The sequence below is a fragment of the Bos indicus genome, chromosome 20, assembly GCF_029378745.1.
Source record: "Bos indicus isolate NIAB-ARS_2022 breed Sahiwal x Tharparkar chromosome 20, NIAB-ARS_B.indTharparkar_mat_pri_1.0, whole genome shotgun sequence".
NCBI classification, from domain to species: domain Eukaryota; kingdom Metazoa; phylum Chordata; class Mammalia; order Artiodactyla; family Bovidae; genus Bos; species Bos indicus.
In genome coordinates this window covers 9,170,671-9,184,661 of record NC_091779.1, presented here as the reverse complement: position 1 = coordinate 9,184,661, position 13,991 = coordinate 9,170,671, and the positions used below count along the sequence as shown (strand labels likewise).

Genomic DNA, 13,991 nt, shown 5'->3' with positions numbered 1-13,991 from the left:
GCTCCACATGACTGGCCTTCAGACTTTTGATGCCACCCTCAGTAAAAAATACAATTTGCCTTGCATCTCTAGTACACACATACATATCTATAGATAAATCAAATGAAACAAAAATGTATGATGTATTTTCATGTTTTCCAGTCTGTGCTGAAAGAATCAGTAGTCTAAAACAGGTTTCTTTAAAAAAAATTAGCAAAATACTGATAATTGCTGTGGCTGGGTGATGGACACATGGGAGGTGATTTCTCTCTACTTTTAGGTATGTTTGAAACTTTCTATGTAAAGAGCTAAAAACACTACCACCACCCCGGTCCTGTTCCCTTTCAGCATCTGAGAAATCTTGTTGCATTCATTTCCTCTTGTCCTGCACATTGAGTTTTCCCCAGTAATTTGAATTCTTTTATAAACAGAGTAAGACCCCTCTCTTTTTTAATAACTCTTTTGTATGTTCTATTGACTTCTTCAGCTTTCCTCCTTCTCACTGTTGGATGTTGTGAGCACCTAATGAACACTTGCTTCCCATCTCTACAGTCCAGCCCTCCAGAAACCAGTCTTCCTTTACAATTCTGCTAACCATACTGTTATACAAAATCACCTACAGAACAAGAAGATAAAGAGTGACAGAGAATTGAGTCTCCACTTTCGGTAGACTCAACCTAGATTTGACTTTAGCCTTTTCTGCTTAGCCCAAGTCGCCTGGAGCTCTGTAAAGTTTGCAGTTAGGGCTTCATGTCACAGTCTAGTTGTTACTCAGTTGTCATAGTCTTTCTAAGGCTGTGCTGGTCATACGTATGTTCTGAAAGGCAATTAGCATCATGAGTGCCACGCTACTCCACTCTCAAGTATTTACATATAAAATCCTGTCCACATTTCCTCATTATGAGGACCCACAGTGGTACTTTCTGTCTTATAGACCACATCATATACAAACATCCCCCTTCCCCCCAGGTTCCTAGCTCTTCCATAGTCGATCTCACCCTTTGTAGAATTCAGTGTAATTTCCTGTTAATCTAGTCACGTTCTCCCCTCACCACCTTTTCCCTGCAGTTCCATGCTGTGTCTCGTGCTGATTCCCACACCAGCGATGCCAAACTCCGTCAGCTCTGCCAACCCGACCCAGCCCCGTCCCTCCTCTGCCTCTTCTCTGCGTCCACCACATTGGTCTCTTTCTGCTGCTTGATTTCTCTCTTCTTTCCTATTATGTTTATACTGTCACGTGTCACCTACTCTGTCAGTGTTTTCAGATACCTTTATGTAAATGTATCTTGTCTTTTCAGATAGATTCTAAGCTCTTTCACGGCAGGAACCATACCTTATCCTTCCCTGTGTCTCTCACACAAAGAAGGATACCTCTGAATATGAATATACAATAAGCACCTAAATCTTATTGTTTGTTTTAAAATACAAATTACATTTGCTGAAATTTTGGACATATTGAGAAGTACAAGATGTAAAGTCATCCTATTAAAATCTTTTTAGGTTGGAAATTGTTTAGAAATATTTAATAGAATAAATCCTCGTGACGGAAGAATGAAATAAGAATAAAAACCTCTGTGATTTCTGGGCAGTTACTACATGCTGGGCTGTGTGCTAAGAGCTTTACTTTACTCGCATTATCTCAGGGTGACCCCATGAGGTCAGTATCATGATCTTCACTTTACACATGAATCAAGTCTCACTCACAAGCCTCCCCAAACCTCCCTATAGCATGCAAATGGCAAAGCCTAGATTTCAGCCCACACATGCGTACATGCTAAGTCACCTCAGTTGTGTCTGACTGTTTGCAACCCCATGCACCCCACCAGGCTCCTCTGTCCATGGGATCCTCCAGGCAAGAATACTGGAGTGGCTTGCCATGCTCTCTTCCAGGGGATCTTCCCAACCCAGAGATCAAACCCATGTCTCTTATGTCTCCTGCATTGGCAGGTGGGTTATTTACCACTGGCGCTACCTGGGAGATTTCAGCCCATGTCTTCCCAGTTCTAAAACCTTTAGCCATTACAAGATCCTGCAAATAAAGACTGGAGAGTCTACTGCATTAACCCAAACGTAGGAGGCCTTTTTTTTCTAGTAAATCGAGAACAGTATCTACTTCAGCTTCCCAATTTTGTGTTTTAATGTATATCCCGCCATTCCTTCAGGCGGCATTCCTTCAGAGCTCTGCACCTTGGAGCAAATCCTGTAGACTTTTCTTGGCAGCTTCTGATAGTGAGAACAGCCCTGCCTTCTGGAAAGCAGATGCTTGCTTGGTGCCTGCCTCTCACCCCACTTTCTGCCAAGAATACAGTGCCTCCTAATGCCAAGAGACAGTGCTTCCTGTTGGTGTTTGTCTCCACAGTAGGTTCAGATACAGGACAAGGGACCACCTTGAAATGATTCGGTCACTAGAAGACGGTTTGCTGCTGTTAGAGGACAGGCTTGCCCTCTGCGTTATACAGTGCTGTGGCACACTTTCTAAGAACTGATGAGAGAGGGACCAGGAGGAATGAAACAGTGGTGAAGTTGAATCAAGAGGAAGAGATGTGAGGCATTCCTGAATCGTGAGTCCTCCACTGTGACTCATCTTCACATTTTCCTTTCAGTTTTCCCGCTAGGTACCCTACCAACTGATGGTTTGGATATCTTGGTTCCTTTTTTTTTCCTCATGGGTCACTTTTGGATACAGCTTTCTGGACTAAGCCTCTTTGGACATTAGTTCTGAAACTGCATAAGCGTCACCCAGGTAGTGAAAAAGGCACATTCCTGCACTCCTGCTCCCAAAGACTGTGCAGGGAGTCTGAGTGAGGCCTGGGCCTGCACCCTGTGACACAGATGCGCTGCTTCACACACCATCTCTGATGCTCAAGACCAGCCAGTGATGGAGCTGCGTGGCCGTGAGCCCCGCTCAGTGGCCTCTGCAAGGTGCTGGGTTCCAGCCTCCCCTTCTCCCTGAGGTCAGACTCCTGAACAGTCCAAGTCAGCCCGAGTGATAGCCACCTCCACACTGTGCTCTCTTCCAGAAACCTATTTGAGAAACCTGGAAGAGAAACTGACCCAGAATAAGCTCATCCTGAAAGAGGAGTTGAGAACCCTGCTTCATTTGTGTACATCCCGGGACGACGTGGAGCTGGCTAAACATGTCATTTACAGGTGAGGCACTTCCTTAGAATACTGCCAGCCTTTTCTCTTCCCACTGTCTCCCTTTCCTGAGCAATCGTATACACCTGGAAGATTTCAGCTATCACCTCTACGCTGGCGACTTCCAGGTCTCTTGTCCAGGTGCCTGCCCTGAGCACCACATGTTTAAACTCATTCATTTAACAAAAACTTTTTAGGTTCCTACTACATGCCAGGTGCTGAAGATGGGAAAGCAGATAATTCACGCCCCAGGAGATCACCAGCCTCACTACTCACTGAGTCCACTCACATGTTCTCTAGTCTTCACGTTCCGTGTACACAGACCTCTTCTTGCTCTGTTTGTTCTTATACTGACCAGTCTTTCTTTCCCCTGATCTCATCTGCTCTCCTGGGTCCACTGCCTGGTGTCTCGCATCCCAGCCTTCCTCTCTCTGTCCCCATTACCTGTGTCTTAGTTCAGGCCTCACTCCTCTCACTTGGACACTTCAGTGGACTCCTGACTAGCCTCGCTACTCTGGGCTTGTGTTTCTTTACTGTCTCTGAGCTGTTATCAGACTTTCCCATGTCAGAAGGAACTCATGTGTAATCACAATCTGCTCTTAGGAAACCCAGCAAAGGTGTCTCCTGGGACCAGGATGTCACCAAACCAACAGGCTTTATTTCTAAAAATGATTCATTGCTTCTTTTCACCATTCTTTAAAGATACATTTCTATACATGGACCTGCACTTGTACTGTACAGAGAAAAATACGAGTTACTCGTATAGAGAATATGGAAGAATATACACCCTAAGTTAACCACAGTTCTTTGGAAATTATACACTATATATATTTTTTGTTTGTTTAAATGTGTACTTTTCTGATTTCTCAAACTTGTCTATAAGAGACATGAATTACACAAATTTCATTGAAAATTTGGAAAACACAAGAAATATACTACACATTCTGCGGTTTTGATTGTCTCCTGCTGCATAACCAACCCCAACAGAACTTAATAACTTAAAATGACCACTTATTATTTCTCACAATCGAGTGAATGAGAAACTGTGCTGGCCTCAGCTGGGCGGCTCTCACAGTGTCGGCTGAAGTCCCCTGTGCACTGCAGTCAGCTGTAGTGGGCCGAGCTGGGAGGTCCAAGAAGGCTTCCTTGGCGCTTCTGACGCATCAGTGTCCCTACGCCTGCCCCCGCCCCGCCCTTGTAGTACCCGAGTCCAGCGGAGAGGCACTGGCACACAGCTGCAGGCCCGCAGAGCGGCCCAGCACTGGCACGTACTTTCGTTCCACCCCATTCTCCTGCTCAGGGCAAGTTAGCCACCCCTGATTCATGCGGAAAGGGAAACGATTCTACCTGTGGATGGATGGAGCAGTATGCATGAGGAGTTGATGGCAGCCATCCTTGGGGCCTAACACATCCAAGAAACCACTGTTAATATTTTGATATGTCTTCCCACCAATTTTTTTTTTCATGCAAAGATTTTGCAGTTTTGGTAGGGTTTATTTCACACAGTTGTGGCTATTACTGTGTATATAACATGATATTTTGTTTTCTAGTTGGCATTGTAGCATAAATGTTTTTGCTTGTTAACACTCTAGGAATCATATTTGCATGACTATACACTAGTCCATTATAGGTTAGGTATTTTAATTAACTGTGCCCCTACTGTTGAATGTCTAAATCATTTCTGATTTTTCACCAGGATAAATAGTGCTATGATGAGCAAACTCTATGTGCAAAGCTTTGTTTTGGGGACCAGAAGACATGAACCTTTTAAAGCTTGTCAATACAAACTGCCAGATTATTTTCCAAAAGGGATTATGCTAATTCATAGTCACAGTGTATCTGCAAACCTACATCTGCTATTTCAGTTTCGTAAAGCTGAATCATTTGAGACCCTCTGGCTCCTTTTACTCTCAGTTTTCTTTTTACTAGCCAAAGCTATCAGATGTTTACAAGAGCAACAAAATAGGGTAACATTCTCAACACTCTTTCCACTCTTGTTTTTGGCGTAGTGTGTGACTCATAATCCCTTTATTGACGCTAGTAACTCTCTGCCCAGTTGCTGTCCTTTCCCTCTGTCTGTGGACAGCTGGATGAGTTGGGGGGTGTGGGGGTCCACGACCTCACCAACCTCTTTTCTTTCTTTCTGAGACAGGCTGCCCCTCGTTGGGGAAGAAGAGCAATGAGCTGGAACATGAGCTCCTTATTGAGCCAAAAACAAGGAGCCACTGAATCTCCTCCTGGTTTTGACCATGTGCTGTTTGGTTTATAGGGGATCTTAGATCCTTGAACTTGAACCTCTCTTGTCAAGAGGAGGTGACATATTACCTCTGTGACTTTCTAGCACTTTCATTAGTGTGAATACCATTTAAGTTGGGAAACTTTTCATTTTAGTTTTGTTGTTAATCTGATACACATCTCTCTTGAGACTATTTACTGAAATACATTGATTATTTAAAGATATTTTCTTCAGCATGCCTTACATTTTATAAGAGGTAATGTATGTGGAAGACTTACTGTGTGCCAGGCATATCATCTCATTTGAACCTCACAAAAACTCTTTGAGTCCTTTTCTTATCTCCATTTTACAGATGAGGAAACTGAGGTACAATGTGGTTAATTTGCTCATAGTGACACAGTAGGTAGAACAGCTGGGATGTGAAATGTTATTTTGGAATCAAGAGTCTAAAAGTCCTTAATCACTAACTATACTGCCTTTTGGGAGAAGGCAATGGCAACCCACTCCAGTACTCTTGCCTAGAAAATCTCACAGGCAGAGGAGCCTGGTAGGCTGCAGTCCATGGGGTCACTAAGAGTCGGACAAGACTGAGCTACTTCACTTTCACTTTTCACTTTCATGCATTGGAGAAGGAAATGGCAACCCACTCCAGTGTTCTTGCCTGGGGAATCCCAGGGACGGGGGAGCCTGGTGGGCTGCCATCTATGGGGTCGTACAGAGTCGGACACGACTGAAGCAACTTAGCAGCAGTAGCAGCATACTGCCTTTTAATATTTATTTCTTCCTTCCTCTAGCTTTATTGAGGTTCAGATGACATATATGAATTACACATTTTTAAGGTATACAGCTTGATGTTTTAGTGTGCATTGGTGCTTAGTCGCTCAGTTGTGTCAGGCTCTTTGCGGCCCTGTAGATTGTAGCTTATCAGGCTCCTCTGTCCATGGGATTTTCCAGGTGAGAATACTGGAGTGGGTTGCCATTTCCTCCTCAAGGGGATCTTCCTGACCCAGGGATTGAACCCACATTTCCTGTGTCTCCTGCATTGCAGGTGGATTCTTTACCTGCTAAGCCATTGGGGAAGCCCCTGATGTTTTGATATGATAAGTTAATTCATAACAACTGTACATGAAACAATGAGTATTTTATAACTTTTATAATTGGATTATGAAATGTATCTTTAAAGGTACAGTCATCATTCTCTTTGGTAGCATATATGTTTAGAATGGACTATCCATAATGCTATTATGACTTTCCTCAGTGATTTCAGCAGAAGGTTAAAAAATATTCTGTTTGTTAAAAATCAGAGCTTTTCCCCATGGTATCTGGGATTCAGTCACATAATGAATGAATCTTCCTAAAATCTGATTACGTGTAATCATGAGTTACTTGTTTCGTCACCAGATTGTCTTCCCGGTGTCTAAAGCAGAAAGAGTTGGTTCTTGAAAGGAAAGCTATGTGAGCAACTTTCAGTTCTGCAGTTCTAACTGGCAGACTGGCTACTTGTAGAAATCCCAGGCCACATACATATAAAACATCACTGTCTTTGAAATTAGCCATCTTCTAAAACTAAAATTTCAAAGCTGCATTTAATTTGTTTGGCTAGGTGATTATAGTTCACATATAACTTTCCCTGAGTCAAGAAAAAAGGAGAGATAGGTCTAGATTTAAAATTGCATCTATTGGTTGCTGCCGTCCTATATGGGGGTAAAGCCAGATGTGAGGGGGATGGAGCATCACCCCACTCCTTTCCTTGTTCCTCTCCAGGAGCACAGAAAGAGACGGTGCCATCCTGATGGGTTTACAGATGCAAGACCCCTGCTAGTCCCTGACATACGCTCACACTCAGTCCTAGCAGGTTGCTGGTAAATTTGGGAGGATAATTACAATCTGTATTTTACTTCTTTTAACTTCGAGTATGTGGTGGGACTCTAACGAACCTTGTCTGATTATTTAAATGCCTAATATGCTTTCCAGGATTTTCTGGTCATCTTTAATTCTGTGCTTTCCCCTCCAGACTGTGAGAGCACTGCATTCTTTGCTGCGTCCCCAGCACCTAGCAGAGTGCGTGCCGTAGTTTGTCTGGCCTTTTCCCCAGTCCCACCGTTTGCCTCACTGAATTATTTTGATTGCCAGGTACCATGCAGAGAACAGGAACATCACTTTGGGAGAGTACAAGTTTGGACCGCTTTTCGTGAGGTTGTGCTATGAGCTGGATCTTGAGGACTCTGCAGTGGAGCTCATCAAAGACCAGGTTACTGTCTCCCAGTGGCTGTCCCTGCCACCGTGATTTCCTTGTGCTGAGGAGGGGGTTTTCAGTGATGTTAGGAAGGGCAGCTCTTCTGTACACATTATTCCTGGGTTAGATTTTCAGAGAAAGGCTACTAGGTTGAGGGAACGAGCTCTTCCCTGCGTTTTTAAGGTGTCCTTGGAGTCACTGCCTATGGAGAGGCATAGGTTTCTTTGTCCAGAGGTGAGAACAGGTGTGGAAGAGGTGCAGGTACAGATTACAAGGTATCTCCCTCCTTGGATGTATGTCCACCGGGGACCGACATCCCCTCCTTTGAGGAGCGTTCAGTTGGGACAGTTTGAGGCGGCTGCCTTTTCCGTTCTTCCCCTGTGCTTCTCTCCTGTTTTTGTATTTTCACTTCTGGCTGAAGGTTATGTTGACAAGTGGTTTTCTGTTTTCAGAATTTCTGCTTTCACATAATCTGATTTACTTTTCCTAAAAGCAAAAGTAACAGTAATTATTTTTGTAATTATGCACTGAATATTTACCCTGTCCTCATTATTGTGCTTAAGCAGTCTACATATTTCATTTCATTTGTCTTCCACAATTACCCTGACCAGGTCAGTTCAGTTCAGTTCAGTCGCTCAGTCGTGTCCGACTCTTTGTGACCCCATGAATCGCAGCACGCCAGGCCTCCCTATCCATCACCAACTCCCGGAGTTCACTCAGACTAACGTCCATCGAGTCAGTGATGCTATTCAGCCATCTCATCCTCTGTCGTCCCCTTCTCCTCCTGCCCCCAATCCCTCCCAGCATCAGAGTCTTTTCCAATGAGTCAACTCTTTGCATGAGGTGGCCAAAGTACTGGAGTTTCAGCTTTAGCATCATTCTTTCCAAAGAAATCCCAGGGCTGATCTCCTTCCGAAGGGACTGGTTGGATCTCCTTGCAGTCCAAGGGACTCTCAAGAGTCTTCTCCAACACCACAGTTCAAAAGCATCAATTCTTCAGCGCTCAGCTTTCTTCACAGTCCAACTCTCACATCATGACCACAGGAAAAACCATAGCCTTGACTAGACGGACCTTTGTTGGCAAAGTAATGTCTCTGCTTTTGAATATGCTATCTAGGTTGGTCATAACTTTCCTTCCAAGGAGTAAGCGTCTTTTAATTTCATGGTTGCAGTCACCATCTCCAGTGATTTTGGAGCCCCAAAAAATAAAGTCTGACACTGTTTCCACTGTTTCCCCATCTATTTCCCATGAAGTGATGGGACTGGATGCCATGATCTTCGTTTTCTGAATGTTGAGCTTTAAGCCAACTTTTTCACTCTCCATTTCCACTTTCATCAAGAGGCTTTTTAGTTCCTCTTCATTTTCTGCCATAAGGGTGGTGTCATCTGCATATCTGAGGTTATTGATATTTCTCCCGGCAATCTTGATTCCAGCTTGTGTTTCTTCCAGCCCAGCGTTGCTCATGATGTACTCTGCATAGAAGTTAAATAAGCAGGGTATATATACAGCCTTGACGTACTCCTTTTCCTATTTGGAACCAGTCTGTTGTTCCATGTCCAGTTCTAACTGTTGCTTCCTGACCTGCATCCAGATTTCTCAAGAGGCAGGTCAGGTGGTCTGGTATTCCCATCTCTTTCAGAATTTTCCACAGTTTATTGTGATCCACACAGTCAAAGGCTTTGGCATAGTCAATAAAGCAGAAATAGATGTTCTTCTGGAACTCTCTTGCTTTTTCCATGATCCAGCGGATGTTGGCAATTTGATCTCTGATTCCTCTGCCTTTTCTAAAACCAGCTTGAACATCAGGAAGTTCACGGTTCACATATTGCTGAAGCCTGGCTTGGCTGTAGGCAGTATTATTATTTCTTTTTTATATGAACTCAGAGATATTATAAATCCATCCATGGTCAGAAACATTTATTAAATTAGGGGACTAGGGCTGGCCTCCTGGGACATTTTAATAATTTTAGGAATCTCTATGACTAGGTTGTCCTTTTGCCTCTCACTTTTTTTCATATAAAGTTGCTATCCATGGAGGAATGTTAACTCTTAGCTTGTCTCTATTTAAAGGACCACAGGTATTAAAAAGATGACCATAATATATTACTAAGCTGAGAAGAGGTGGCTTCAGAACAGTATGGATTAGTTTGAACCTATTTTTTCCTAAAAGGATAAATATACATACCATATTTACATTATAGTGTATATGTTTTAAAAATTTAGATGGATATACATTAAACTGCTGTTTTCGGGGGAAGAATTAGATGAAATCCTCACTTTTTACTTTATATATTTTATATTATTTGACTATTTTATAATAAGCATATGTTACTGTTGTTATTAAAATTAAAGCAAAGTTTCACTGTAATAAATCAGAGCCATGAGTATAACAATGAAACCAAAAGAAAATGGAAGTAAAGTGTTTTTCTTTTTAACCTACCTGCTGCTGCTGCTAAGTCGCTTCAGTCATGTCTGATTCTGTGTGACCCCATAGACGGCAGCCCACCAGGCTCCCCTGTCCCTGGGATTCTCTGGGCAAGAACACTGGAGTGGGTTGCCATTTCCTTCTCCAATGGATGAGAGTGAAAAGTGAAAGTGAAGTCACTCAGTCGTGTCAGACTCTTTGTAACCCCATGGGCTGCAGCCTACCAGGCTCCTCCGTCCATGGGATTTTCTAGGCAAGAGTACTGGGTGCCATCGCCTTCTCCATAACCTACCTGAGTATGAAGCATTCATGAATGTGTTTAAGTTTCCTGCTGCTGCTGCTAAGTCGCTTCAGTCATGTCCGACTCTGTGCGACCCCATAGACGGCAGCCCACCAGTCTCCCCCGTCCCTGGGATTCTCCAGGCAAGAACACCAGAGTGGGTTGCCATTTCCTTCTCCAGCACACAAAAGCGAAAAGTGAAAGTGAAGTCGCTCAGTCGTGTCCGGCTCTTAGAGACCCCATGGACTGCAGCCCACCAGGCTCCTCTACCCATGGGATTTTCCAGGCAAGAGTACTGGAGTGGGGTGCCATTGCCTTCTCCTAAGCTTCCTAGAGCAGTAGAATTAACTGAATCTGAGTCACGTGCCATAAAGCCTAATCCTGCTTCCACCTGCCTTATGTTCCCCGCCCAGAACCCTGCAGTGCTGCCAGGGAGGTAGCCACGACCCACAGGTACCCATGTACACAGCCCTTGGACTGTGGCTAGTTCAGACATACATGTGCTGCAGTATAAAGTACATGATGGATTTTAAATCCATTATGACATAAAATGGAGAATGACATAAAAAGGAGAATGGAAAGTATCTCACTAATAATGTTTTGTATTGATTACATGTTGCAGTTTTGGATTTAGTGGGTTAAGTAACATTATTAAATCTGATTTCACATCTTTATTTTTACTTTTTTAAATGAAAGTACTTGAAAATTTAGAGTCACATACATGGCTCACACTTGAGACTTGCTTTCTCCGTATGGACAGGGCTGCTCTGGTGACTTCCCACCCCACTTATCATAGAACTCAGAGCCCTGACCATGCCCTCAGGGGCCCTTCGTGGTATTTCAGGTCCTGCCCCTCTCCGCCTTGCTCACTGCACTCTGGACCTTCTGTTCTTTCTCAGACATGTCAGGCCCATGGCCTCAGCCTGGAATGCTCTATATAGCATCACTTCATTGAGGTCTTCTTGTCTTAGAGAGCCTTCCCTGACCACTTCTCATCTTTTCTGTCCCTTATCCTGTTCCATTGTTCTTCATGGCCTCTACTGATAACCTGGAATTTTATTTTTAATTTTTTGCTTATTTTATTTACTTGTTCATTGTCTCCTCTCCCAGGACGTAAGCCCCCGTAGATACTAAGCCCTTTTAGGGCAGGGTCTTTGTCTTGTCCATCATTTCTTTAGTCTCAGTGCCTAGAATAGGGTCTGGCTAATTGGTTCTCAAAAAATTACAGACTGGCACAAGACATTTAATGGTGTATTTGAATAGCATGTGTCACATTATCATGGCATTAAAAATGCTGAGAACCACTGTCTCAGTGAAGTATTTCATAAAGTAAATAATCAACTCTGTACTGTTTGCCAAAAGAGGATGATAGTTGTGCAAGCCTGTCCTGCCTCTGTCCTCAAGCACACTTCCAGCTGCCATTTCACGTTAATATGCTGCCACCTAGGTTCCAGGACCATCCCCACCAGGGTTGATCAGCCTGGTTCTTTTCCTCTAAGCTTGGCAGAGCCACGCTACATAAAGACGTTCTTCACTGCATTTCTGAAACCTGGAGATCTCTTGCCTCTTGTTCACTGTGCCCACTGCCAAAGGCATGATGCCCAAAGAGTGGGCAGTACTTAAATTTTTTTGCTAAATGAAGTTTGTACAAAAGCAAGTCCTAGACAGAGAAGATGCAGTGTAAGTATTCTCTTAATAATTTTAACTTTTAACCAAACTGTATTGTTTTTCTTCAATAGCATTTACAAGGTTTCTTCTCAGACTCCACATCATTCAATATTTTGATGGATATGTTATTTATCAAAGGCAAATATAGAAGTAAGTATCACAATTTATGTTTGCTGAAAAATTCTGTCTTTGCAGGTAAAGCAATTAGGATAAACAATAGGCCATGTAAAAATGACCCTTATATTCCTGATAAGTGGCTGAATTATGGAGACCCCATTCTTTAAATGCGGCTACCATGCTGCATCATGTCATGACTTAAACACCCCGGTTTTTACTTATGCTGCAGTGAAAATAGGTTTAAAATAATAGTTCTTCCTGTATAATTTGATAATTTATTTTACAATTTAGTTAACTATTAAATGACTTTGAAAGTTTTTATTGTGCTGAAGCATACTTTTCAATACATGGGGCTAAACAGATTGAACTCTGGGAGTCAAAGTAGAGGACTCTGAACTTACTTAATGCATTTAACACTGGCGGTCCACTCCTGGCTCTTGGCAGGTGCATTGGAAGTACTGATTGAGATGAAAAACCAAGATCTGAAGTTCAACAAAGATACCTATGTCCTTGCTTTTGCAATTTGCTACAAACTGGTAAGACTGTCTTCCCTAAACTTTTAGAGCATTTTGGGTTGTGTTTGACAGAGGATTTAATTTTTTCTTCCCCCTCTACAAATAAAATTCAGTTCCTCTGAAGTCTGTTTTCCATCTGGTGCAGACATTTCCATTTTAAATATGTTCATTTTTAGAAAAACCAAGTTAGCCATGCCAGACAGTCCTATCATGGGAAAAGCAATTTTATCACCTTTCAGTCTTCTCTGGCATTTGTGTAGATAATGAGAGCAAGAAGCAGTGTGCTGGGTTCAAGCTCTGCTGGAGAGTCGGTCCTCTTGCTCACACTGGACATCACCAGGCCAGTCGTGTCTGGCCCTCTCCCCTGGAAGTCTTGGCATCCTTCAGGGATAACTCAAGGGCTGCTTCTTCCTCATCTGTGAATTCTTCTGTGATCACTAAGTTGGAAGTGACGTCTAGCTCTTGTGGTATCCCTTGATTGTGCTCTGTTTGTAGTCACAGACATGGCACTCGTAACACTGCCTGATACACCAAGTAGACGCACAGTTCATCCCCCTGTAGAGGGTAGACTCCCTGAAGCACCATATAGCCAGCACCGAACAGTGTCTGGTTCACAGCTGATCTTTAATAAATGTATGTGACATTAAAATAAATTCTTTGATAATAGAGAGCATGACATAGATCCCTATTCTCATCACTATATCAGGATTGTTTCTAGCACATAGACTATTTCTTTATTACTTATTGAATGCACAAATGGTAACTGAAATACTACAGTGACCCAGGTTCTGTGCATTATTGTACACATTCTTGCTGTTTTAAACAAAAACTCCTTATACTGAAAATGAAGGAACACTAAGCAAGGCAGAATATGGGTATTGAAAAATTCCCTGAAAAATAAAGCAGTATCAACTTTCCAAAGCAAGAGGGGCAGCTGGTTTCAGGGAAAAGAAACCAACCTGGAAACTGAACATCGTGAACTCTAGTCTCAACTTTAGCAAGAACTGGTTTTGAAATTACTTACCTCATTTGTGAAATGAAGTGTTTGGATTCAGGAGTCAGCAAGCTTTTTCTTTAAAAGGCCAGATAGTTAATATTTTAGACTTTGGGGCTCTGCCACTTATGGTCTCTGTCACATCATCATCTTTAGTTTTACAAACCTTTTAAAAAAACATAAGAGCCAGTCTTAGCCATAGCTGGCTTTGGCCCCAGGGTCATAGTTTGCTGACTGCCAGATTGTTAGACGATCCTTTCCAACTCCACAACTTTATGATCTGTGAATCAGAGGCCAGTGCAACACACACTTGAGCATCACTTCCTCAGCACTGTGACACCCAGCTTCCTGCCCTTCTCTGAGATGCCTCCCTGAGTATGTACTGAAGTGGAGAGAACTGAA

The 13,991-nt window shown here is 42.9% G+C and overlaps 1 protein-coding gene across 2 annotated transcripts in view; it reads left to right on the top strand.

Moving 5' to 3' along the window:
* Nucleotides 1-13,991, top strand: part of PTCD2 (pentatricopeptide repeat domain 2) — a 31,815-nt gene that overhangs the window by 1,998 nt on the left and 15,826 nt on the right. The window contains exons 3-6 of one of the 2 annotated variants that reach the window (XM_070774562.1): nucleotides 3,000-3,129; nucleotides 7,487-7,604; nucleotides 12,035-12,113; nucleotides 12,525-12,616. In XM_070774562.1, the coding sequence (XP_070630663.1) occupies nucleotides 3,000-3,129; nucleotides 7,487-7,604; nucleotides 12,035-12,113; nucleotides 12,525-12,616 (419 nt within the window). Of the gene's footprint in view, nucleotides 1-2,997; nucleotides 3,130-7,486; nucleotides 7,605-12,034; nucleotides 12,114-12,524; nucleotides 12,617-13,991 lie in introns of those variants that run through there. The other variant, XM_070774563.1, reaches the window with a different exon arrangement.